General features: G+C 41.6%; 2 protein-coding genes across 4 annotated transcripts in view; one reads left to right on the top strand and one right to left on the bottom strand.

Annotated features, from left to right (window-relative positions):
* TSPAN12 (tetraspanin 12) overlaps nt 1–7,687 on the top strand; it is a 69,393-nt gene extending 61,706 nt beyond the window's left edge. The window contains exons 6-7 of one of the 2 annotated variants that reach the window (XM_019543433.1): nt 1,878–2,021; nt 6,180–7,687. In XM_019543433.1, coding sequence (XP_019398978.1) covers nt 1,878–2,021; nt 6,180–6,485 — 450 coding nt within the window. In that variant the 3' untranslated portion in view covers nt 6,486–7,687. The remainder of the gene's footprint in view (nt 1–1,877; nt 2,022–6,179) is intronic. The other variant, XM_019543434.1, reaches the window with a different exon arrangement.
* Nucleotides 7,688–19,530: 11,843 nt separating this feature from the next.
* KCND2 (potassium voltage-gated channel subfamily D member 2) overlaps nt 19,531–24,865 on the bottom strand; it is a 481,391-nt gene continuing 476,056 nt past the window's right edge. For both annotated transcript variants that reach the window (XM_019543431.1, XM_019543432.1), the window contains one exon: nt 19,531–23,564. In XM_019543431.1, coding sequence (XP_019398976.1) covers nt 23,387–23,564 — 178 coding nt within the window. In that variant the 3' untranslated portion in view covers nt 19,531–23,386. The remainder of the gene's footprint in view (nt 23,565–24,865) is intronic.

Here is a 24,865-nt window from a genome sequence, read left to right as displayed (position 1 = left end):
CTTCTAGTCTGGGACCTGGTATGAAGAGGTGTGGCAACCTGGGTTATTGGCTATTGCCAGAGGAACAAGCCATGGTGCTGGGCTCCTTCCCATAGTGATGCTGGGATTCAGCACTTTGGCTCTTGCCTTGGCACTTGGCTATAGCCACAGGAAGTTCATGTTCCCCCATCAAGTCTGTGCATTGGATGACCTGTCTCTGCAAGCTATATCTAGCCCATGGGTCATATGTTTGACACCCATGGAATAGAGAATTTAAAACTGATAGAAAACAAAGAGAAGAGGAAGTAAGTGCTGGTCAAGCCAAGATATGATGGAGAAGAACATAGGAATGGTGTCTTGTATTTATCCATTGCAAAAGTGGGTCATAAAGGGTGCCTGTACACATGCAGGATGCCTGTTTTGATGTGTTCTATTTGGAACACTTCAGTAGCCTCACTGTCACATGTATTCAACATCCCCGTGTTTCAGAATAGCAGTGGGGGTGCTCAACTAAAACTCGTTGAACAAGCTTTAGTTAAAGCACCCTCGCTGGTATTTTGAAGTGTGGGACACTGAATACACAAGACACTGCAGGCATTTAAGTCAAATGCCCCACCTTCTGCACTCCTCCCCCCACCCAGAGCATGTGTATAGACACCCAGAGAGATTGTATGAGACCAACATTTTTCAACTCTCTGGCTTGAATACAGCTTGGAAAAACGGACATTTTTGTGTTGCAGATTTTTTGGTAGTAAATTTGTTTCTTTTATTTTGATGAAAGAATACAAGTTACTCTTCCTGTTGATTCTGAGGGTCTTCTGTTGCTGTAAGAGTTCATACTACAGTGACTTCTTCCATTTTTCTTTTCTTGTTTTAGTGTCTTACCTTAGATTATTTATTTCTTTACTCTTTCTTTTCCCTTATTTCCCCCTTTACTTTCTCTGACAAATCTTTTCCTGTGCATGCTGTCTCCATTCTCACTCAGATTTACTCATAGCCTGTTGTATTTTTGCAGGGATACTCTATGCCATTAGGGCTTTGTCATTCTCCCCATTGTAGGGACAACAGTAATACTTGATGAGATGATTTCTCTGAAACACCATCTGGCAAATTGGTTGAGAATAAGGCTAAGTACCAATAGTCAAATAGCCTGAGGTTGAATGATCAATCTTCGCAGGTTAGTTTAAGCTGTGTAGATTGAACTGATGACCATGTGAACAGACATTCACTTTTGATTCTGGAAATGCAGCCACATACCTGCAGTGGCCCAGGCCAGAAGCTGGAGGGTTCTAGAGCTTGCCTTCCTACTCCACGGGAGCAGACAGCTTGGGCCAAGGCTAGCCTGCCCACTTTGCAAGGGAGGGGGGGCAGAGGTTGCAGGGAAGTACAAAGCGTCCTGGGATGCTGAGGGAATGTGGATTAAATTTGAATTTGGAGCGGATCTGGGACAGAAGTTCAGTAAAACAATTGAGCCTAAATCAACTAAGTCTGATACTGCATCCATTCAGGTTTATCTTAAACTGGTTTTGGCTATTTTGAAAGCAGTTTATGTGCACTGAACTTCTGTTGAGTTACAGACTTGAGCCAGTTTATGTTCATCACTTATACCAGTTCGTGTAATTCCTGTCCCTAGCCTTAAAGGACAGATTGCAGTGCAATGTAACTGGCTATTGGCTACTTTTATCTCCATCTTATTTTTGTTAAATCTCTGGGCACTGTAAAGGAATCAATAAAACATGGCTGCCAGAGAAAACCAGTAATATCCCATATATGTTGGGTTCATGCAAATAAATTAAATAGGTTTAATTTGTATTTGATAAAGTTGTTTGCTGAATAGCTTTTATTAATAAGGAGCATCATAGTGTAATTACTCATTCTGTCTGATCTTTCCTTTGCAGTTTAAGTGCTGTGGAGTAGTATACTTCACTGACTGGCTGGAAATGACAGAGATGGACTGGCCTCCTGACTCCTGTTGTGTTAGAGAGTTCCCAGGATGTTCCAAGCAGGCACATCATGAAGACCTTAGTGACCTTTATCAAGAGGTAGAGAGAGAAAATACTTGAATATTTCAAATGATATTTCAAACTGTCTCCTGTCCATGTTACTGGTATATTCCAAGCACATAATGTGTAACGTAGAAGAAGGGTTTTTACTGAAACATGTTTGGAATGAGGTTGTTCAGGAGCAGACTGTGATCAAAGTAGAAGAGCAGCCAATCCTTGCTCTCTACCTGTTCCTCAGACTGGAGTCCCCGGTTTGAGGAGTGGACAGGGGGCTTTGCTCTGCTGTGCTCCCCTCATTCCCCCAGACATCAGTCTAAAGGATGAGCAGGGAACAATACTTCCTTCCTGGACTACACCAGACTTCAGTCTTGTAAGATAATTTCTCTCACAGCGGAGTTCTTTCAGGTTCACAACTAGATCTTTCTCCTAAAAGGGGCATGTTTCCCCCAGGAGAAATTGAATGAACATTAAACACTAGCGATTTATACTGGGAGAGCAGCAATTCTCCCAGTAGAAACATAGGGTCTGGATTTGGCGAATATTAGATTTTTCTGTTGGCCTTCATAGATGGTAGAACTTTCCTTAGCAAATCAAGATGGTCTAAGTCATGGTAAGAAATTAAGGGTCCAGGCACAAGAATCAAAACGATGAACTTTTCAGGGAGGCAAAATTGCAAAAAAAAAATCATTTCCCTGTTGTAACCTACTACCATTCGAAATAAATGTATGTGGAGTAAGCTGATGATATTGTATACGGTTGTTTTTTAGCATAGAAGTAAGCTTCCAAAACCCGATTCAATAACCTAACACCATTTTTGCGGTTAAAGCAGTAGTAAAAGTGCCCCTCCCCCCCACACACACACTTTAAGGCCCTTTTAAACTACCATAGGTTTAAAATTGTGGTACAGTAGATGAGAGTAGAACCCTTAATTGGTAACATTATAAACCTGAAACATCAATACCATACTGAATGATCATTACAAGTGGTTATGGAGGCATTGGTTTGTCACTAACATGGGATTTGTTCTTGAGTATATTTATGCATGTATTAATTTTAAGCTACCATCTAAGAGCAGTGTTATTAAGCATAAATAAAGCATATACATGTGGGGGGAAACAGAGATGGCTTGATGTTTTTTGTTTTGGAATCTGATTTTGAATGTGAATCAGAGCAGAAATGCAACAGCATCATTAAGTGGAAGGAGACAGCCTAGATAGATCTGGTATAATTTGTCTCAGTTATATGTCTGTTTTGCAGGAGATGGAGGGATTAATGCTATTGTTCTCCATTAATAGTAGTTTCCTTTAGGCTGCAAATGAACTGAATTTGAATACTGCTGTGGGTGAGCATTTTTTAAATTGCGACCAGCGTGTACCTTAGCCTTTCATCTTTATCAAAAAAGTATTAAAATACAGCCAATTTCTTTCCAATTAAAAACAAATTTGGAAAACAGTATAATCGCAACCGTGCATCTTAGCAGAGGGAAAGGATGCCCAAATGCCTGCATCAAGCTCAGTTAAAAGTATTTTGCTGCAAAGATATAGTTTTCAAATTAAAAAACCCAACAGACTTGTTTTCTGTTCTTTTCTGAGTCTTACCTGTGTTATTGTTCACAGGATGAACTTGTGGAATGTCTGTGTCTTGTTAATGTGCTTGGCACAAGAAGGATGTCTTCAGTACTTTAATGCATTCTGAAACTTTTTGCAGAATGTGGGGAATTGAGATCAGGTCCTAACTATGAGCCCAGTGACTTCAGTGGGAGTTCTGGAGCTTGTGTAGAATCAGGCTTTTAATCAAGCAAACTTAACACTGTGGCATTTTAAATAAAGATTGGTTTCTGGAACCTTTTAGCATGATTGAAATGCTAACAGGATCATGCTTAGTATTTAGACTGTTATTTTTTTTGCCATTGCTCAGATATCATATGAAGACTGTATCAAATAGCTTAGTAAAGTCATGTCACATAAATAAAATTTTGAACATGATCAATCTGGTGGGTTGTTGATTTTTTTCCGACTGCTACTGTCTCTTTTTGTGCTTCCATGGCACTGTCTTATGCAGATCTCTTTTTCTGAGTGTTCACGTGCTTGTGCTGTGCTGAAAACCCTCCTAAATCTCTATACAGATCAAGCTCTGTAAAAATCAGTGGTAGGATGGGTATGGGCTAGACTGAAACAGCTGATCTGCCACTCTCCCCAGCACTATTCCTGGTAAGTCGCGGAATTGATTCAAAGTGGAAATCTGGACAGAGAACAGCTTGGAGTTGTATTACCTCCCATTGGTTCTACTGAAGGATGTGGCCAGTGACTCACTGAAGCTATGTTGCTGGAGAGAAAGTGGAGTTGATAGGGTTTCCCACAGGACAGCCTCTATTCCTACAGCTCCATGAGACCCCTCATTCTCTTTGCCCCCTCCCCAGAATCCTCTTTCATAAGTGGAAATGGTTTACAGAAATCTCTGCAAGGCTCCTCTGTACCTTACAATGATTTTTCTGCAGAAAACACAGTCTGACTCATCTGTGCATATTTTTGTTTGGTCTGAGATATCCTGTTCAGTGATTACTGACATTTCTAGAAATGTAGGACATTTGCTGTGGCCTGTAGAGAGCTGATTGTTCAGCTGATGTTGGCTCTTTGAATTTGTTTTCAGCCATTTTAAAAATGTTGTACTTCTCCTATAGTACTTTTTCCATGTAACAGTCACTGGGCATTCATGCAGAGATGCTCTGTTATCACAAATGGGAGGAGAGGCAGTTCATGCAGCAATTTTACTATATATGATATTTAGTATGTAAGCTATCTGGGGCAAAAGCCATTTTTCCTTGTTTTTTACAGCACTGGGCTTCCTAGGTGTTCCTGCAATAATAATAATAAAAACCCTTAGAACAGAACAACAGAAATAAAATGATGTAGTCTCCAGGATTAAATGCTTTAACAGCGCTGAATACTATAACACCACTATGTCACAGAGGAGAAAGCATGATTTGTTGGACAGGGAGTTAAATGAGATGGATGATAGTGTTATGCAGGATGGGAAGATGTTCCAAACTATTTCATTATATACTGAAAAGTTTTGGTGCAATTTTTCATAGTATCACTGGTATCATTGTCACTTTTCAGTTATGGTTGCTAATAGTTTATATTCAGCAAACTATAAAAAATGTTATAAACTGAGCACATTACTATATTTAAGTAGAAATAGCAGGTTTGGCCCTGGACAAAGTATCTGAGTAATGAAATAGTTGAGGACTTGAAGGTATCACAGTCTAAAAATCGCAAAACAGCTTCTGTGTACAGATAAGCATCTGAATCTGGCTATTTGGAATGAGGTGCTCCAAGGATCAAATCTAAATGAATTTGTTGTTATTTTGCAATGAACAGAGGCAGCTAGTTTATGAATAAAAAAATTGGACTAGCAAAACATGTATTTGTTGATTAACAGTACTATCTGTACCCAGCATTTTCCAGGAACTGATCAAGAATCCTTCTGTAAAGGTTACTTCTTTGAACACGTCTACAGTCAGAAAGACCTTTTGGTTTAGTACTGTGACTGTAAAGCCTGAATGTAACATTGTTTTCTGCTCTGTAGCCATTTTCTATTGAAATAAAAGTTAATGCGTAATACTTGTAGATAATACAGTAGAAAAGAAAACTCTGAAGAAACATTGATTAGATAATACAATTTGTAGATTATTTAGACTGTTCTTTTAATTTCTGTCCATGGTATTACAAAAATGTGTTGTTTTGGAAAATCAAAAGGATATTAAAATAAAGATGATTTCAGGATTAAAAGATAATGATAGTTGTAGCAAACCTTAAATATGTAGTTTAGATAAAATGGTGAATAAGAAAGAACTTAGTGGAGCAGTTTTAAATATTGGAAATTATTTGATTTTCCTATAAAACCCAGATAGTTGATAGGCATATAGACTAGATGAGCAGGGCTCTGGAGTATAAAGTATAAAACGGCTCACAGGGAGCTTGTTAGATGCTTTAAAGCCACTAGTATGTGAGAGAGGATTGGGTTAGTGGGGGAGGAAGAGGAGCCAGCAAAGTAATTTTAAAAAGTGTGGTTTGAAGGAGAATGGAGATATGCCATGATACATCAGATGGCCAATATTAGCTAAAGGAAGGTAAACCATTGGAAGTCTGAGGAAGGTGCAAGTAATTTTGACTAATTGTTTATTTTGTTTCACAGGGTTGTGGGAAAAAAATGTACACTTTCTTGAGAGGAACAAAACAATTGCAAGTGCTGCGGTTTCTAGGAATCTCTATTGGAGTTACACAGATTCTGGCTATGATCCTCACTATTACTTTGCTATGGGCTCTGTATTATGACAGAAGAGATCCTGGGACAGATCAAATGATGTCCTTGAAGAATGACACCTCACAACACCTGTCCTGTCATTCAGTGGAGCTACTGAAACCCAGCCTGACAAGGATCTTTGAACATACATCCATGGCAAACAGCTTTAACACACATTTTGAAATGGAGGAATTATAGGTGCTGCAAATGATTTGGAGAAGTCACAACTATTTGTTGGTGTGTTTGCCTCTTCTACCCTTCAGGTTCATCTTGGGTATTTTTAACTATGTCAGTATTACTCATCTATTTCAGATAATGACTTATGAATAGATGGAGAGGCTCACATGCAAGGACACTTGAACCAAAGAACTGTCTTTCAGCTTTTTAGAATAACCGTGAAATAATTATTTTGCATATGAGAAGGATTCACTGGGCACAGTAATATTTAACTTATTGTCACAGGATATACACTGTGTAAAACACTAATTCTTATGCTGTTAGTGCTAATGACATTCTTAAAAAAATGTATCGCAGAAAAAAAACCTGTCTTCTAAAAAAAATTGCTATATTTGTGGGAAAGCAAAATGTGACTTCAGCTGAAATAGACTTTTAACCACATTTTAACTAAGCCATTGGGAAAATGTCTTAAAATGATCAGGGATATACATTCATATAAGTGTGTGTTTGTGTGTGTGTGTGAATCATAGAATTACAGTTCAAGTAAATGGTTTAAAGTGTGCAACATCTGTTAAAAAATGGGGGGATACAGTTTTCTAACAGCACTTTTATTTTAGCTGTTTCTTTTAAAAATATTCTAAAACCTCTATTTTTAACATAACTGATTAAAAAACATATTAAACAGAGGTTTTAAAAACCATGATTATAGACTTCATTATTCTAAATGTGATCTAATTTCTAGAAAATCTTTTTTTTAAACAGAGCTTGTTCTTTGGACTGGTTTATGTGGTATGGATCAATTTGGGAATAATGTTTATAGTTTTACCCCACCTTCTCCCATTCCTCTACCCTCCTGAGCAAAAATGAAAGACGGCAAAATTCTTATCTACTGGCTTATTGTTCTGGATGTAAATGCAATAAATGTGAGAGCCTAGAAGGAGAAATTATACTATGTCTTTTTCTTCATTAAGAGCTCTCTGGTGACTCAAGTCACCAAATGGATGCAGAGTTAAAATATATTTATTGAGGTGGGAAAAGTGCATTTTACTGTATTTTTATGAACATTGTGTATTTTTTAGGATTATTTTTAAAATCAGGCAAGCTCTTGAAAAGTGTGTTTGCTCTAACAACTACCATGTTTTGTGGTGAGTGCATTTTTATGAAGTATCACAATTGTATAGTTCTATCCACTCGTTTTGGACTTGTAAAAAAAAAAAAAAAAAGTAAAGCGTGATCTGGTAGACAATAAATCACTATTGTCTTAAATTTTGGTATTTTAAGTTGAAGAAAGTGTTTGCCTTTTTCCAGTTAATCTTAAATTTCCTTATTCATGCCAGTTTATCACAATAATGCAGAAATTGGTTGTTAGTTTTTATGAAAAATCCATAAGGGAATGAAAGCTTCAAGAATTTGTAAAATTAGAAAGTCAGTTCCTCAGTTTCTTTTGAAACTGTACATGTGTACTTGGTTCTTTTGTAGACATAGTTCACTGGGGTAGAGCTATCATTATCTCTGGATTAGATTTTGGATGTTGGATGATGTTGTGAAAAAGTGATTGAATTGATCCCACTCTCTCCTATACCACACCACCAATCAGGGAAGGTTTATTTTGGTCACTGTTTCATTAATATGGTCTAGCATGTTAGGCAATGGAATAATGTTTTCTTGTGGTGCTTGAGGTCAGAGTTGCCAAAGAAATGTTAACCCTTTACCATGTGAGACCTGCTGTAAAGAATCCTGGACCGTAACTGAAGTAAACTTCACTCTGTGTAGCCTGTCCCAGGGAGATGGGTAGCCTAGCTTGGGTACCTTAGCTTGAGGGGCATGATTTCCCAAACCTTAGGCCTTGGGGATCTCCTGTAGTACTGTGACCCTATCCTAAGCAACCTACACTGGGGAGCACTAATGTGAGTAATTCAACCCTAGCCTGATTGGGAAACCATCTTTACGCTTGTTGTAATACCATTGTAGGTGTCCTGTCACTTCTAACATAATGCTTTCATCTTAGCCCTTTCAGGCTCAGTCCTTAAACCTGTTTTGGGAGAGGCTTACCTTGGGTTATCCAGACCTTAGCCCAGAGAACACTAAAAGTCCTAGGTTGGGAAAGTGTGCCCACGTTTTCTTAGCCAAAGAATTATAAACCTTAACTGAAAAAATTATAAACCTTAGCCTGGGACACCCTAAAAGCTATAACTCAAACTTTTGCATGGAAAATTACTGTTTTTGCCTTCATCATTTTCCTGCATTAAGTCAAACCCTAGCACACTGAGTCCTGATTAACCCTGAAACTAGCCTGAGCCGTACCATGCCTGCCTTGCCACTAACAATTAGCTGAAGAGCTGTATATAAGTCTGCCATAGCCTTAGCCCCTTAACTGTAGCCCAGACAGGCAATTTCATAGATTTCATAGACATTAGGGCTGGAAGGGACCTTGTCTTAATCCTAGTCTGCATAGTGCTACTGGTACTTGCCTTAAATTATGGTACCCCATGCTGTAATCCTACCCTACAGAAAAAAATGCCATCTCTAGCTTTGGGAGCCCTACCATGATTGATCATAATACCCAGAGACCTGGATCTTTGTGCTCTAAGCACAGTCCTTTGGACCTTATTTTGACCAACTCTAGGTTTGGGGGTTTATGTAATCCTAACCCTAGTTTGGGGACAATAATCCTAAATAACCATAGAGATTTTCCCTGAGTAACCCTAGGCCTAATTTCTCTCATGACTTATCCTTGCCCTAGTTCAGACAGATCTTTGAGCCCTGTTCTAATCCTAACCTGGAACCCCTGCCTATTCCTCTTGTAACCATAGCTTAAGGACACCTATTCTGAGTAACCCTAAAAATTGCTCAAGGGGGGTTAGTGTTTAGGTAGACTGTGGGATCCAACCCTAGCCCCTTAGTATCCCTAACCCTTGCCTGGGGGATCCATTCACAAATCAAGCATTTATTGCCCAGGCAGAACTCTCAACCCTTGCACAACCCTGGCTCTTACCCTGGGGGTCTTTAAGAGGAGGTTAGATGAACACCTTGTTGGGGTTGTTTGACCCCAGTAATCTTTCCTGCCATGGCAGGGAGTTGGACTAGATGATCTACTCAGGTCCCTTCCGACCCTAGAAACTATGAAACCCCTACCCTGGAGAGCCTTCCTATTATTACTCCTAACTATAGCTTTCCCAGCCATAATGGGTTATTCTACTCCAGTACTGGAACCTCAACTGCCCTATCCATAACTCAGGTGGTGCCATCAGGCACTCTAATCCTAGTCTGGGGAGACCTAACATAGCTAGGTTTAACTATAAACCTGGTTATATTAGCGTGAAAAACCCTAAGCCAAGCCTGCAGAACTGTATATGACCCTGGTATACCACTGACTTTTGAAGCTGGGGAGCCCTGCCATAATTTCACATATACTAGCTTTGGGTTTCTATTTTGAATAATGTTCACCATTGCTTGATAGTACTACTTTAAGTAATGGTAATATTAGCCTAGGCAACACTACCAGTCACTGCAATAACCTTAGCCTGCAGACCTTGAGCCTAAGTAACCCTAAACACCAGCTTAGGGAGTCCTATGAAGTAACCATAACCATAGTCTACTAGTCATTAGCCCTATGATGAGTCACTGTGGTCTTATAATAGCCATACCAGCCTCTTTTAGCATGAGCCCGAGTAGCCTTTCCTGGTCCCTGCCTTAACTATAGCCCAGGCAATGTCACAAGACCTTGCCTAATCCTGGTCCTACTCTAAATAATGCTTACCCAACCTAAAGGCCAGGTCTGTTGCCACAGACTCATTTCCATTCTGTGGCCATGTCTAGATGAGCAGGGGTATGTGTTTACAGCAGCACAAGTAATAGTGGGACAAACCACTACTTTGTGCTGCAGTGTACGCTCCTACACATGCCTTTTGTTGTGGGCTGTGCCCAGCTTCTCCCAGCTCCTTGCTGGGTTCCCTGTGCTGCAGGGAGGAGACTGGCTGGGGCAGAGTTCCTCAGTGCAGTGCTAGCTAGAAGGCTGCTGGGGAGCGGCATGTGGAGATGTGGGAGCAGGCAGGGATGCCTGCTCCCCAGTCTTCCTCTGCTTGCTGTAGAGCCCCCATGCTGAAGCACACTGTGCCTCAGCCAACTGCAGAACAGATGGCTGGGGCACAGTGTGCCTCAAGACGGGAGCAAACAGCTCTAGGCTGACAGCTCCCATGTCTCCATGTAGGCACAGTGTGGGGGCTCTGCAGCACACAGATATGGGGGAACACGTGGAAGTGCTTTGGGCTGTCTGCTCCCCTATTTCCATATTTGGCATTGCTTTGTACCACTTTTTGCCACCCCCCCCGCCTTTTTTTTTTTCTTTTGCTACTGGGGCACATTAACATTATAGGCAGTTTGCAGCACCACAAACTGCTTGTGCCTAAACGTCTGGATGCACCCCATGGCCAGGTCCACATGAGCATGCCTTTAAAGCAGCACAGATAGTAGTGGCACAAATTTGTGCTGCCATTTTGTGCCACAGTAGATGACCCTGCCCATGTGCTTTTCAGTGAGACACAATATCCTGCTGCTTTGTGTGCTGTGGGGAAGGGAAGGAGGGAGCAGGGTGGCTGGGGCACAGGGTGCCTCAGCAGGGGCTAACCATCCCCTGTGCTGAGGTGCCCTGTGCCCCAGCCAGCCAGTGAGTGGCATGTGGAGGGGAGGCTTCTCTGTCTCCGTATGCTGCAGAGCTCCTGTGTTGAGACTCTGTGCCCCAGACAGCTGCTCCAAAGTTGACTGGGGCTCAAGGTGCCTTGAAATGGGGGAGCCTGCAGCCTTAGGCTGGCTGCTTCTCTGTGTGCCTCAGTGCAGGGCTCCACTGGGGAGGCAGCCTGCTCCCCTGTCTCGAGGTACCCTGCACCCCTGCCAGATGCTCCACAGCTTGCTGAAGTGCAGCGTGCCTCAGCACGAGGCCTCCACATGCCTCAGCGCAGGGGCTCCACTGAGGAGGTAGCCTGTTCCCCTGTGTCAAGGCACCCTGCACCCCAGCCAACCAAGGAGCAGCTGGCTAGGGTGCAGGGTGCCTCAGCATAGGGGCTCCACAGCACAGGAACTCGCAAGCATCTCCCTGGTGCCCTGGGTGACCTTGCTCACCCTTGCAATGCCGTCCCCTTTGTCTGTGGCTTTCCTCCTCCACTCCAGAGCGCCTTACCCCTGCTTCATGGGGACGGGGGCTTTGGAGCAAGAGTAGGACTTCTTTCTGGGCATGCTCCCATTGGCTGAGCGAGAAACTGCTGAGGAGGAACTGCCAAGCAAGGGGGTGCTGCTTCCTGAGATGCAGCAGCATTGCCATGCTGGTGAAGGCTGATCTGCCTTTGGCAATGCTGGCAGGTAGCATACTTGGAATCATCTACCAAATCAAAATGATCCCACACTACGCTACTTTCCCTCCTTCTGGGTTGAGGGCAGGGGGGAATCCTGCCTTCTCCCTCTCCTAAGCAGCAGAGGCACAACAATGGGGAAACTGAGCCACCTGCCACCACAAACTCATCTGAGGTGCCTTTCAGAGAAGGAGACCTGCCTCTAGGCCCTAGGGGAACTTTGAGGGGTGTGGAGCACAAACTCTCATTCCCCCTCCTTCCCCAGAATTTCCCTGGCTATGGCACTCATCCCTGCTTCCGGATCCAACTTCTCCTCTGGTAGTGAGAGGCTTATGCTGGGAGCTGAAATTGGGGTGGAAGAGACTGTCATTCTGGTACTGGTGCTTATTTCTGGTGTCAGTGGAGGTGGTGCAGGTGCAAGGACAGGTACTGCTCCCAGCCCCTTGCTTCCACTGGCAGAAGAAGACTCATCACTGCCAGGAAAGAGGGTGCGTCTATGTTTTGGGGGCGGGGGGCGGGGGACTTGTAGCTTTCCCCCTACCCCATCTAGTCCCTCTCCCTCCCCTTCCAGAAGACCTGGCACCTTTCTTTCCAGCACACTTCATAATGTTTGCTGTGCTGGAAAATGTGTGCATGTGTGTAATATACTATCTGTTTAATGTGTGTGTGTGTGATATGTGCTTTCCTGCAGTGATGGATGATACTGCCAGGGAAAACACGGCTTTCTTTTTAAAAAGTGGGGGCGGGGGGGGGGACAGGGGGCAGGAATAAGAACAAATAGGCTTTTGGGGGAAGAATAAGTTGAAAGGAATGGATTGGATAGGGATAAGCAGAGGCATACTAGGTGAGGGTAATTAGTAAGGTGTATCCAATCCTTTCCAAGAAGACAGACTAGCAAGAGACTGACTACGAAGCCAGCCAGTACCTTTGACATGCTGTTGCTTACAGACAGACAGCTCACAAAAGGCAGAGAGAGGCTTATATGCTGTTTCTACATCCCTCCCCCAGAGCACTGTGATTGGAAGGGAACTCAGGGAAAGATCACAGTCACTGGCCAGCTACAGTTGTCAATATCAGAGCAGTCTTTCCTCTCCTCCACTCCCCCTTATCAGTTTCTGTTTCCCTGCAAGACCACCTTCCTAATTACTGAATATTTTCCGAATTGATTTGGAAACTTTGCATTGATTCAGAGCTTTTCATGGGTCTCCTGAATCAATTCAGATTCGAAGATTTGGCTGCCAAATTGGGCCAAATCTTTTCTGAATCAAATTGGCAACTGAAGCTTCGCACACCCTTATATTCCAGTAGTAATCCAAATACTGCTGCACTTCACTGGTTTGTTGGTGTGATCAGAATATGCTTACTGGGATGAGCCCCAGTGAATCCTGATTGGTCTCGAGTGTGAGTTAGGCAGTGGTTTGCTCAGTACACTTAGAAGACCTTCAGATACCTGGGAAACTTTTATCAAGAAACTTAGGTGCCTGCAGAATTAATGCTTTATGAGGATAGGGGAGCAGAAAAACAGGGTGGAGGTGGAAGTGGGGGTTGAGGGTTTGGGATTTCTGGGTGCCTATACACATACACTTACTCCAACTCATTCTGGTTAGAACATGTCAGGCTCAGCCGAGGCTGTTGGAGCCTTCTAATGAGAAAACTCCAGTGTGCTGCAGCATCTCATGTATCCAGTGCCCCATGTTTCAGAGATGCTTTAACAAATGCTTATTGAATGAGCTTTAGTTAAAGTGCCCCCATCACCATTTTGAAAGGTGAGATGCTGAATACACGTGGCACTGTTACTTTTTAATTAGAGTGGTTCTCAACAGCTGCTCTAATTAAAAACCTGCTCCCCCTCACCCCAGAGCATGTGTATAGGCACCCCAAATACTTAAATCCAGTGTTACTTTAGGCTCCTTAACCCTTTTGTGAACCTGGACTTAAATTTTAAGGCTCTTTCTGCTTTTTTAATATTTCTTCTGCAGTATTCTTGCTTTATATTGTCTGTTCACAAAGGAATGAATGGGTTAGGTTTCTGCGTGTGTGTGTGTGTGGGGGGGTGGACTAGTATGTGTTCATGACATAAAAGCTTCTGCTGCCTAAAGTAGCTAGGAGGGAAGTAGGAGCATGCATGTTGTTCCTGTCTGGTCTAGAATTCTCTCTAATTATCTATGTTTTATGGTCTCCAAATTGGGCTGCTGCATTGGGGCTATTTACAAATGCTGTTCAGAACTTTAATTAGTGCAGAATGTGACCATCTGTTTTAGGTAGTGGATCTATATCAAAGCCCTACATCAACTGAACCCATGTGCCTATAGGAGTCATTTCCCATTCCATACATCATCTGCCACTAAAGATCTTCTGGCAGTTCCTCTATTGGGATTTGCTAATACTTGCTATGTTTGAAAGTCCCTGGGATGGAAGCTTCCCAGTGGAGGCAGTGACAGTGATGGTGAGAAGGCAAGAGGAGCATCTCTCAGCTTTTGCCTTTCTTTCATCTGCTTCTCTGTCAGTGTCAGGGAGCCCACTCAGAGATACTAGGTCTTGGCAGGCAGCTAAGCCTCTCCACTCCCATTGCCCTGAATTAATATATGCATACTGTTGGCACTAGGTTTCCCATACTGAACTTTAAAACCCTACTCCTCACCCTCAGGTCACTAAACAGGAGCGAGATAAGGAGGGGCATGGACCTGGAATCTCCTGATTCCAGAGAGAACTTTTTTCCAATTAGCACCTCTGTCCTTCATTCTGTACTCCATGCCTTGGTCATGGATTGTTACTTCCACACTTGCCCAACCCCTTCCTCCATCTTTTTTTTCTGCACCTTTGCCTCTCTGTACTTTTTCTTTCTCATACTTGCTGTTTCTTATATTCCCCAGACCACTCCTCAGTGCTCCACATCCCCCCATCCATGTAAATAGATGGGCGAAGGGGAAGTCAATGGCATCATAAGCATGTTTTTTAAGTGGTTGCAAGCTGCAATGGTGACTTCAGGTTAGAAAGACCAACTTACATTGGTTCAAGTAGGATCCTAAAGAGATGTTTTCCTTGAGTAAAGTTGTATACAGTCAGAATCAGCTTGTGCTTGCACAGAGCCTAGCACATTTAGGGCACCTATACACATACATCGGCACTTCTTTGATGCACTGTAATTACAATGTGTCAGAATAGGCTCCATTAATTGAGTCTGCTGGAGCGTGGTAATTATTGTGTTCCAGCAGACTCCAGCAGCACATATATCAGCGTCTCCGCACTGAAAAATGGTGATGGGGGTGCTTTAAATAAAGCTTGTTCAATGAGCTTTAGTTAAAGCACCCTGCTGTCATTTTTCAGTGTGGGGATGCTGATACATGTAATGCTCTGGGCGCTTTAATTAGAGCAGCTCTTACAACTGTTCTAATTAAAGTGCCCTGATCCCAAACTCAGCTGGAGTGTGAAGTACTACAGGAACATAAATGATGACAAAAGGCAGAGCAATTCTAGGAGGCAGCCCTGGACTCTGGAATTTACTTTCCTCAGTATACTGACCAAGCTTTAGATTATTGGCCTTCAGGTCCTATAACATATATATTTATTCAGCTTTTTGCTTGAGGGAGAATAATTATTTACTGCTAACAGAAGCTACATAGCTACAGAGTCTACATTTTCTTAAAAAAATGCTTGCATCTAAGGTTTTATACATAAATATTAGGGCTGTGTGAAATTTCACTGAATGTTCTGTTTTGAAGCTATCTCAATGCATTTTGAGCTTGAAACAGCAAAATGGAAACAAAACAAAAAGCTTCAAAACAGCTTCGAAATGAAATGAGGGCACTCAAAATGTTAGGAAATTTAGAAACATTTTGAGTTTTGAAGCAGCCTGGTGGTGGGAGGCAGGGGAGAGCCAGGGCTATGCTCCAAGCAGCTCTACAGCCCCATGGAGCTCAGCCTGGCAGCAGGAGGCCGAGCACAGCCCTGGCTCTGCCCGCGTCCCGCCACCAGGCTGAACGCCATGGGGCTGCAGAGCTGGTCAGAGTGCAACCCAGTGGTGGGAGGGGGGAGAGCCAGGGCTGCACTCTGCCTCCCACTGCCGAGGCGTGCAGCTGAGCTCCATGGGGCTGCAGAGCTGCTTGGAGCGCAGCCCTGGCTCTCGCCTGCCTCCCGTCACCAGGCCAGAAGGCAGGAGGCTGCCGCTGCTGCCTGGGGCCAGCGGCAACATCAGTCTTCCCCAGCACTGGGTGTGAGCTGCACCCAGTGCCGGTCCCAGCTGGCAGCAGAAGCCTCCTGTCATCCTGACACAGATCTGGGGTCCTGCACCCCCGGGAGGAGTCTGGTGCAGCCCCACAGCCCTCCTGGAGGTGTGGGCCCCTGGATCTGTGCGCTGGATGACAGGTGGCAAGTGTCACAAGTTTTGCTTTTTGCAGTTTGAGGTCCAGTTTCTGAGAAACCCCTGCACCTATCTCCTTGAAGCCTGCCAAGTTTCATGCCCTCAGAAGGGACTACCATCTCTGTAATTTTCATCCAAATCAGGCAAGAAATGACCATGTTTTAGGCATTTTCCTGATTCCCCATTATAGCCTATGGGCAAAATGTCGAAACATGTTGAAACAGTTTTGATGAAACAAAACAACGAAATGAAACACTGTCCCTTTGAAATGGCAAAACAGATGTCAAAATGAAATGAGGTGTTTTGCACAGCCTAATTAATATTTATACAATTAGCAGGACTATCACAGGTCTTTCATAAGTAACTTTACAGTTATGTAAAGTAGGATCTTAGTGCTGCTTTTAGCGATTAGGATATAATATTTAATTGTTAAGCTCTTGTTGAAACAATATTTAATACATGCAAATCTCCAAATCTGAATTAATTTATTTAAATCAGGGGTTCTCAAACTTTGTGATACTGCAACCCCGTAAGATAATATATAAATTTACCCCCCATGACCCCCCATGATTAAAGCTTTTGATTTCATTAGGATTTGGTAGGGGATAAATAAAGTACATTTACCTTTGTATATTAAATGAAATATATTTGTCAAAAACCCTTTATAAAGTTTATCCAATTCAAAACTGTTTCACTGAAAACAAAACAAAACACTGTCAAATTTAAAACTGTCAATAGTTTTCAATGAGAAAGTTAAGTTTGCTTAGTACTTAATTTTTCAAACCAGGGCAAGTCTCATTTCGCGCTCCACATTTATTTCTGATAGGTATTTGCTCTTTATAGCCTCAACTGCTGAAAAAACTCACACTCAATCACACGCAGTCAATCGAACTGTTGACAGATAAATACTGAGCTTCACTAACCCATACATGCCAAGATTATAAAACAAAAGAGAGACTTCCAATGTGGATGAGTCCAAGAAGAAGTGCGTTTGCACTGGGGAAGGGAAGCGGGCGGAGCATTTGTGTGTTGGGGAAGGAAGAGAAGTTTGCAACCCCCTTTTAAGTTGCTCGCGACCCACAGTTTGAGAACCCCTGCTTTCAATTATTTAGAGTGTCTGAAGTACTTCAGACATTTCACATGTCTAGTCACTTCTGACATGATTCCCACATCTTCCTTTGATATTGGTGCAGAGGCAGGCAATGATTTCAGGCGAAGGGCCGCTGACTGAGTTTTGTCAAGGTATTGAGGGTCGTATGACAGGCAGCCAGGGGAAGATAAATATTAACTTTTAAAAAATTTTATGGGCCCTGCGAGCCAGATAAAATGACCTAGCGGGCCACAGTTTGCCCACTCCTGTATTGATGCCTACTTAAGACAAAGATGGGAACTGTAGAAAGAGATTTAAAAAAATAGCCAGGTGAACGGCACCTAACTAAGCTAGCTAGAAAATAAGATGCATCTTTCAGTCTATATCAGTTTCGATTAGACAGGCATTTGTATTGCCCTGTCTGCTCATTTCCAGTACTTACCTATACCTTATTGTTTTATTATTTTATCTCATAGTTTCATAGTAGCTAGGGTCAGGAGGGACCTCAACAGATCATCTAGCCTGACCCCTGCCACAGGCAGGAATGAATGGTGGGTTCACAAGACCCCAGACAAGTGATCATCTAACCTCCCAAGGTGCAGCACCCTGCTTTTATCTTTATCTTACGTTGAACCCCATCCTATTCTCATCTGCCCACTTTTGTAGTCTAAATCTAGTTACAGCCTCTCTCTCCCTTCAAGTGTGCCCACCTCGCCCCACATCGTAGTGTCATCAGCAAACTTGGACAATGTGCTTTCAATCCCCTTATCCAAGTCGCCGATGAAGATGTTAAACAGTGCAGGCACGAGGATTGAGCCCCAGGGGACCCTACTGCTCAGATCTCGTCAGGTTGAGTACGACCTGTCCACTGCTACTCTCTGAGTGCGCCCTATCAGCCAGTTTTTTACCCATCCAACTGTGTAGGCATCAGTGTCACAGCCACCTAATTTATTAATGAGAATGGGGTGAGAGACAGTGTCAAAGGCCTTCTTAAATTCTAGAAGGAAATACGTCCACGATCTGTTTTTATGACTTTGTTATTGTAAGCCACCCTGAGCTTTTTGGAACGAATAGCATAGATATCAAATAAGTAAATAAATTAACAAATCCAGTTCCATTTAGTGATTCCATATAGAAGCTTCTCCTTCAGAAATAATTTAAAAAACATAGGCGTTGAACATGTGACTAACTGGAAAAATAAACAACAGCCACAAGCTCTTTATTTTTATTGCCAATCTTCAACAGTTCTGTCTCCTACCTATGGGTTCTCCTTCACTATGCAATTTTCACTGTGTAATCTTTTGTGAAGAAGTCTTCTAGAAGTTAATATGCTTTTGTTGCAATGATAGTATAAAGAACCTTATAGACCTTAAAAGCTAATGATAATTGAAAAACTTTCAGTAGGTTTTATGGGGCCATTTTATAGTGAGACAATTATTCTCTATTAAAAAGCTATAACATGGTTTAAAAAATCTTGTAGAATGGACTCTCCTTTATAGTCTAAGAGCTTCTCAATAACAGATTACATTAAGAGAATACTCTCTGGGATAGGTAAAATACTACATACACCCAAGGTGTTATATAAATGGTTGATAAGACACAATCATTTGCATTTTGTTATTTTCCCTTTAGAAATGATCGGTTGTTATATTACAGAAAAGAATTTGACCTCATCTTATGAAGACTGTTATGTGAATAGAGCCAGGTGCTCACCTGAAAATAGCATGGTATCCGGGCAGATTCAGCAGAGCCATAGTTGTCAGGATGTTTCTAAAAAAAAAAATGTCATTCTGAAGGGTGTCTTTTAAAAAGAAAATTATAGATAAAGTTCATGTTGGCAGTAATTTAATGGCCCCAATTATCTGGTCCAGCTGTGCCCATTCTACTTCTGGCATAAATCAGAGCAGCAAACAGGCTATTCTAATTCACGACAGCTGTCAACAGTCTCCCAAAGACTATGGCAACAGTCAGGCACAGAGACACTCTGCCACATATGCCCTATAGCCTAGGCACTACCTGATGTTGGGAGCAAGTGCTGGTGGCTTTTTGCCATTGATCGATCATCTACACAGGAAAACTTCAAAGGGCTATATTGTGTGACTGGAGCTGTGCAAAGGTAGACCCATTGCCTTTAGAATGGCTTAGAACTGCTTAAACTTTACACTGTAGTACAATAACAGGCTTGTTGTGCTTGCATTTGCTGGTCTGCACCTGGATGGGTTAAAAATGCTCTGTGAATGATAAGGTATTGCAAACCAGGTTCACTCATTCAAGCATGCAGATGTTTTATTTAAGTATTCCTCAGATGTCCATTTATTCAGCATAATACATATATTATGCTGCCTTCTGAAACACAATATATGAATTTCAAACAAAATTGTCCAAAACAACAACCTTGGTTTTTTTGTATGATACACAGAAATAATTACATTTAATTTACAGTACAGATGCATTTACACAGTCATCAACAGTCATTCACTACCAAAACAGTATTTAAATCACCTAAAACACCAAAAGAATGTTTATTTTTCCAAATTCAGAATAAATTAACAATTTTGCATAAGTGATAGATGGAAATAAGAGACTAGACTGGCATTCTGCAAAAGCTCGACAAATTATTCCTTAAACTGTATTTTAACCATGAAGATAAAAGTAATTGGGGGTGTCATCCTTATACAAATATTGCTGTATTGCATTTTCTTTAGGTCATCTGAACAATGAAATCAAGAGGCCAAATTCTTTAGCCCTGTGCAACCTCAGTGAGGCCAATGAGATTGAACAGGATATGTAAGTCAGTGCAGATCTTGTTCCAAATGGTTTTCAGTAACTGCCACTTTATATTAGTTTCCTGATGAAAGTTGTCAAGAAGCACCATGTGACATAAAGGAGAAGCTGTTGTAGATTGTTAATATCAGGGCAGTTTTCATACAGGAATTGCCTCAACAGAGGCTAGGCACAAAGCCAGTCTTTTAAACAAATAATTATGAGTAGAAAATAGAAGCAAGTAAAATCTCTGGGCTAGTTATTTCAGTCTTAGACTACAGTTAAACTAGAGGAACTCTGTTGGCTTCAAAGGATTTACCCCAGTTCTACAAGAGAGTGGAAGAGATGTTCAAAATAATTGACTTCAATAGTTATTGGAGCCATTCACTGTTGAAAGAGGAGAATCCAGCACCAGTGAGATGCTGAATTCTTTGCAAGAAATGTACAAGATCTGATTCCATTTTCAAATAATGGAATCTTGCTAATTTGCACAAATGAATAGGAAATTCATTGCAATTTAATCCATGTTATGGATACATCAACAAATGATATGAAAACAAGAATAACGCATCACAAAATGTACTATTTTTCTTTTGTCAGCTGTAATTTAGCTTTAATGTATGATAATAACTTAGTAAACATACGCTAGCATATTTGGTAGAAATATCAGGCCCTATTACAACATCTTGCTGGCCTTCCCTACCTAAATCTGCAGAGTAAGGAATATCTAGATTATTGAGGTTCTACTTTCACAGTATATTTCTTCTTAATGTAAATGTTGAGATGATAGTAATTGGTACTGTAGTGTATGAAACATACAGTATTTATATTAACAGCATTTCATTTTTACTAGAGGCAAGGATTTTCGATAGGTAATATCTTTTATTGGACTAACTGCATCTTTGGGATAGATGTAGACAAGTTTCGGGATAATACAGTACCCTTCCTCAGGAGACCTGAGGATGTTGTAGCAGTATTCCTCATGTATCCTGATGCAGGGTACTGTAGTACCCAAAAGGAAGCCTTTTTTAAACTATTCAGCTGGTCCAATAAAAGAAATCACCTTCAAATCCTTGCCTCCAGCATATTTCCTGGACAATCACAACTATAACATCACTACAACTTAACTGCTTCTGATAACTTTCTCTAATACACCGAGTTTTTTGATTAGTATGTCTAATTTTTTTTTGTATGGAGATGTGCATTAATTTCCACTTACACAGTATTTTTTTGTACATGAACTACTAGGTGCTTCTAGGAGCAAAATCCAGGACACAATCCCAGATGTTCCACAGACCCCTGAAACCAGAAGTATTCACTATTTGTGATTCTGATTAATCTATTTGCCTTAGCACAGTGCTGCAGGTGGGCAACTTAGCTGGACACTACCCCTGATTCAGAAGCAGTATAACCCTGTTCCGGTGGCACTGTGCTCAAGCTAATTAGCGCTGCCTTTTTAGCAGAGCTAGTTGGTATATCCATGTTCACCTGGCATTGTGCGTGGGCAAATTAGATCTCCTGAGGCAGAGCCCACAGCTATCTCCCAGACCAAATCAGTGGTGATCTCTTCACACGGTGCCAGGCAGTATGTTCTGTGTCTTCTTGGTAGATACAGCAGGATTCTGTGCGTCACCACACAAATGCTTGGGGTTGAAGAGGGATGATTGCCAACCTGGGATCAGCTTTTCAGATTTGGGACCAAAATCCTGTCTCAAGAAATCTTTGGTGACACTGGGAGACAGCCCCACAATTCAGGATGGTTGGATGCTTTATACATAGACAACATTTTCAAGATGTAAACCTCTTAAGGACATTCTTTTATTCCAGCTAAACCTGCTCTTAGGAGAAACCTTAGTGGCGAGAAAATTGAGATTTCCTTAAGAAGTGAAGCACGAGGGTATTATCAACTTGTGAATTCTATCAATTAATGGGCCTTATCTTGCATCAAAATTCCCACTGAAATCCATTACAGTTGTGCAGAATTGGGCCCCAAATCTGTTTTTATCAGTATGTCTCAGGAAAGAAAATATCATTACAAGTTATAAAGCCAAAAAGAAATGTTAGAATGCAGATTTACAGGTAATGACTTATAAGAAGAGTTTCCACAAACAGTTTTCACTAAATGTCTTCCAGTGCTCAGCATATCTAATCCCCTGGATGCTGCAGAATAACAGAGGTTTAGAGATAAGTGTTAGTTTGTCACAAAACCGTCTTTCTTTTAGTTTCATTTCAGATGGGATTGGCATTGTAACACTACACTAGTAAAACCATTGTTCAGGAAATACAAAAGTAAGGAGGCGTTTGCAGAACAAAAGACTACGCCAATTCATGAAAAGCCTAGAAATTCCAAAGAAGATAGTAAAGTTTGAACAGTAATGTACTGTCACAGAGTACTGGGGACAGAAGGAAGCATGATTGAAAATTACACTTGTGGTACACAGTTTTGGTTACAAGACCATTTAAAATGTTGCCATAGAGAAAATATTTTCTATTGGTGTAGTTTATAGTCTAGATGAATTCTTATAAAGTACCTAAAAGAAAAAAAAATCCTGATTCCTGATACAACAGGTGTACAATGAATTATTGCAGTTGTAACAGTACCTAGGAAGCCAGAGAAAACGAGAATAAATACTGAACTAACTGAACACCTTGAGTTCACTAATGAGTGTCTGAATAAGAAATACTGCAGTTTTCAAAGGGAAGTTATTCGTACAACTACCATGGAACATTAACAATCAGCTTGTTGCAAGTGCACAGAAATGCCCCTGTCTATAGTAATATTTTTCATGCCTAATTTGAAAAAACAACATAAGTAAACCAAGATCACAGCTCCAAATAATTTCAGCATGCATTATGGTTGTATTTCTTTCAATCAGGACAAACTTATTTCATATGAGCTTTTTCATTTTTTTTTTTTCTTTTTTTTTCTTTTTTCTTTTTTTTTTTAAACAGTCTTGACAAGTTTATGGTTTAATAACAGGAAAAAAGACATGTTATCAAAATGCTTTTCATTGTTGTTTTGCATTCAGCTGGAACATAATGTCCAACCTTTTTTTAATTTTATTTTTTCTTTAAAAAAGAGCTCTTATGGTAAGAAGAAGCATCAATGGGGACATTTCATTGTGCTCATAGTTAAGTCAAAATTTTGCTGTGTAACAGTTCAAATGACATGTAAAAACTCCATTTGGTTGCCTGGTTCACATGCCACAGCACTGAAACCCAAATTGTTTCGTTTCTCCTGAACCTTTCACTCTGTTGTTGCTGTAACCCCTACCAAGGGCGTGTTGCCTTTTCCAGCTTTGTTTCTCCAGAACTATTTTTTTTCCTGCTAGAACTCAGCCTCCAAGCGTCTATTCTATTTGTTTTATAAAGCAGATACTCTGACAATGTTTCCTCCTGAATATTCGGGAGATTGCGGCCTATCATCCCCTTCAGGTGTGGTGACTGGGGGTGTTGGGATGCTGATTATTGCTGTGGTGACATAAGGCTGCTCACAGTTTAGTTTAACGCAATCTTCCACTTTGGCATTTAAACTGGATCGACTGAAGAGAGAGAGAGAGAGAGAGAAAATAATTTTTAAAATGTCGATACTGTTGAAAACTTTTAAGTTCCATTACCCCAACCGACCAGCTTAATGACTATTATGTCACTAGGCAGGGGAAACATAAATATGCTGCAAACAAGGCTTCTGCCTCTTTAATTAGCAGGGCATGCAGCTCGGGAAGAAATGTCTGAGTCTCTTAACAGTATTCTAATATTATTTAGCTCACTAATAATACACAGACTCAAAGAGCTTCATAAAGTAACTTAAAACTGAATTTGCAAAATAAGAATGTGGAAGCTAGCCCGGAGGGACAAAGTCACCTGCTTGAAGTCAAACAGCAGGTCAGTGGCAGCCAGGAGTCCCCTTTGGGTTTCCTGGCTCCCAGAGCTATCCAACAGAACATGTGCCTTCCTTGTGACTGATCTAGCATGGCTTGAGCACCCACCACCAATATCCTCTACTACTGAGGGGCTAAAACCAGCAGAGCTTTTTAAAGATGGATCCCATTTGTAATTCCCTTGCTGTGTCTAAAGACAGAAGTAAGCGAAAATACAGGTCTGGGTAAGCTGGGGAATACAACTGCTGAGTTTTATGAACCCATAAGATATCTGTTGTTTGGAAAGAGACAAAGGAGGCGGGATTCTTTAGCATGGGGCACTCCTCAACATGGCTATAAGTAACTGGTCACTTGCCTGGAAAATCATGACCCATACTGTAAGTCTTGAGATAAATACAAATGGTAGCATAGGCTGATAACAAGGAAGGGATAAAATCCTCTTTCCAGCTCCAGGGCTTAGTACAAAGAATTTGCATTATAGCCTCATGAGCAGTAATGGGAGCCAACTTCCTGAACACCCTCTGGGCTTAAAGCTGTGCAGTTGCTCCACTGGCCATGCCCTTGGGCCTTCCTCCACAGTCACACTCCTAAATTGCGGTGCACAAGAGGAAGCAGAACCCTCCCTCCCCACTTTAACCTTTGTTGCATGGCCTAGATGAGTCACTTAAGCATTCCCCTATGTGACCCAAACACTACCTGCTTCTCTCTGATGGACTCAAACTGCAGAATGCAAGAAGGAAAGGATTGGGGAAAGATGGTGCCAGGACTTGCACAAAACAGTAAGAGAGGAATAGTCTCAGTCCTATTCTTATCCCACTAGATCATGTACCAGGCTCAACATGCTGTGGAGGGGCTGGATGGGGCACAAGGGTATAACAATGTGGGGATAGCCAGCAGGCAGCCCCTGTACTGAAGCACCCAAGTGTACCCACCAGGCCCATCAGTGTGTACACACGCATTGC

The sequence above is a fragment of the Crocodylus porosus genome, unplaced genomic scaffold, assembly GCF_001723895.1.
Source record: "Crocodylus porosus isolate Cpor-Errol unplaced genomic scaffold, CroPor_comp1, whole genome shotgun sequence".
Lineage (NCBI taxonomy): Eukaryota > Metazoa > Chordata > Crocodylia > Crocodylidae > Crocodylus > Crocodylus porosus.
This window is presented reverse-complemented; position numbering and strand designations above follow the sequence as displayed.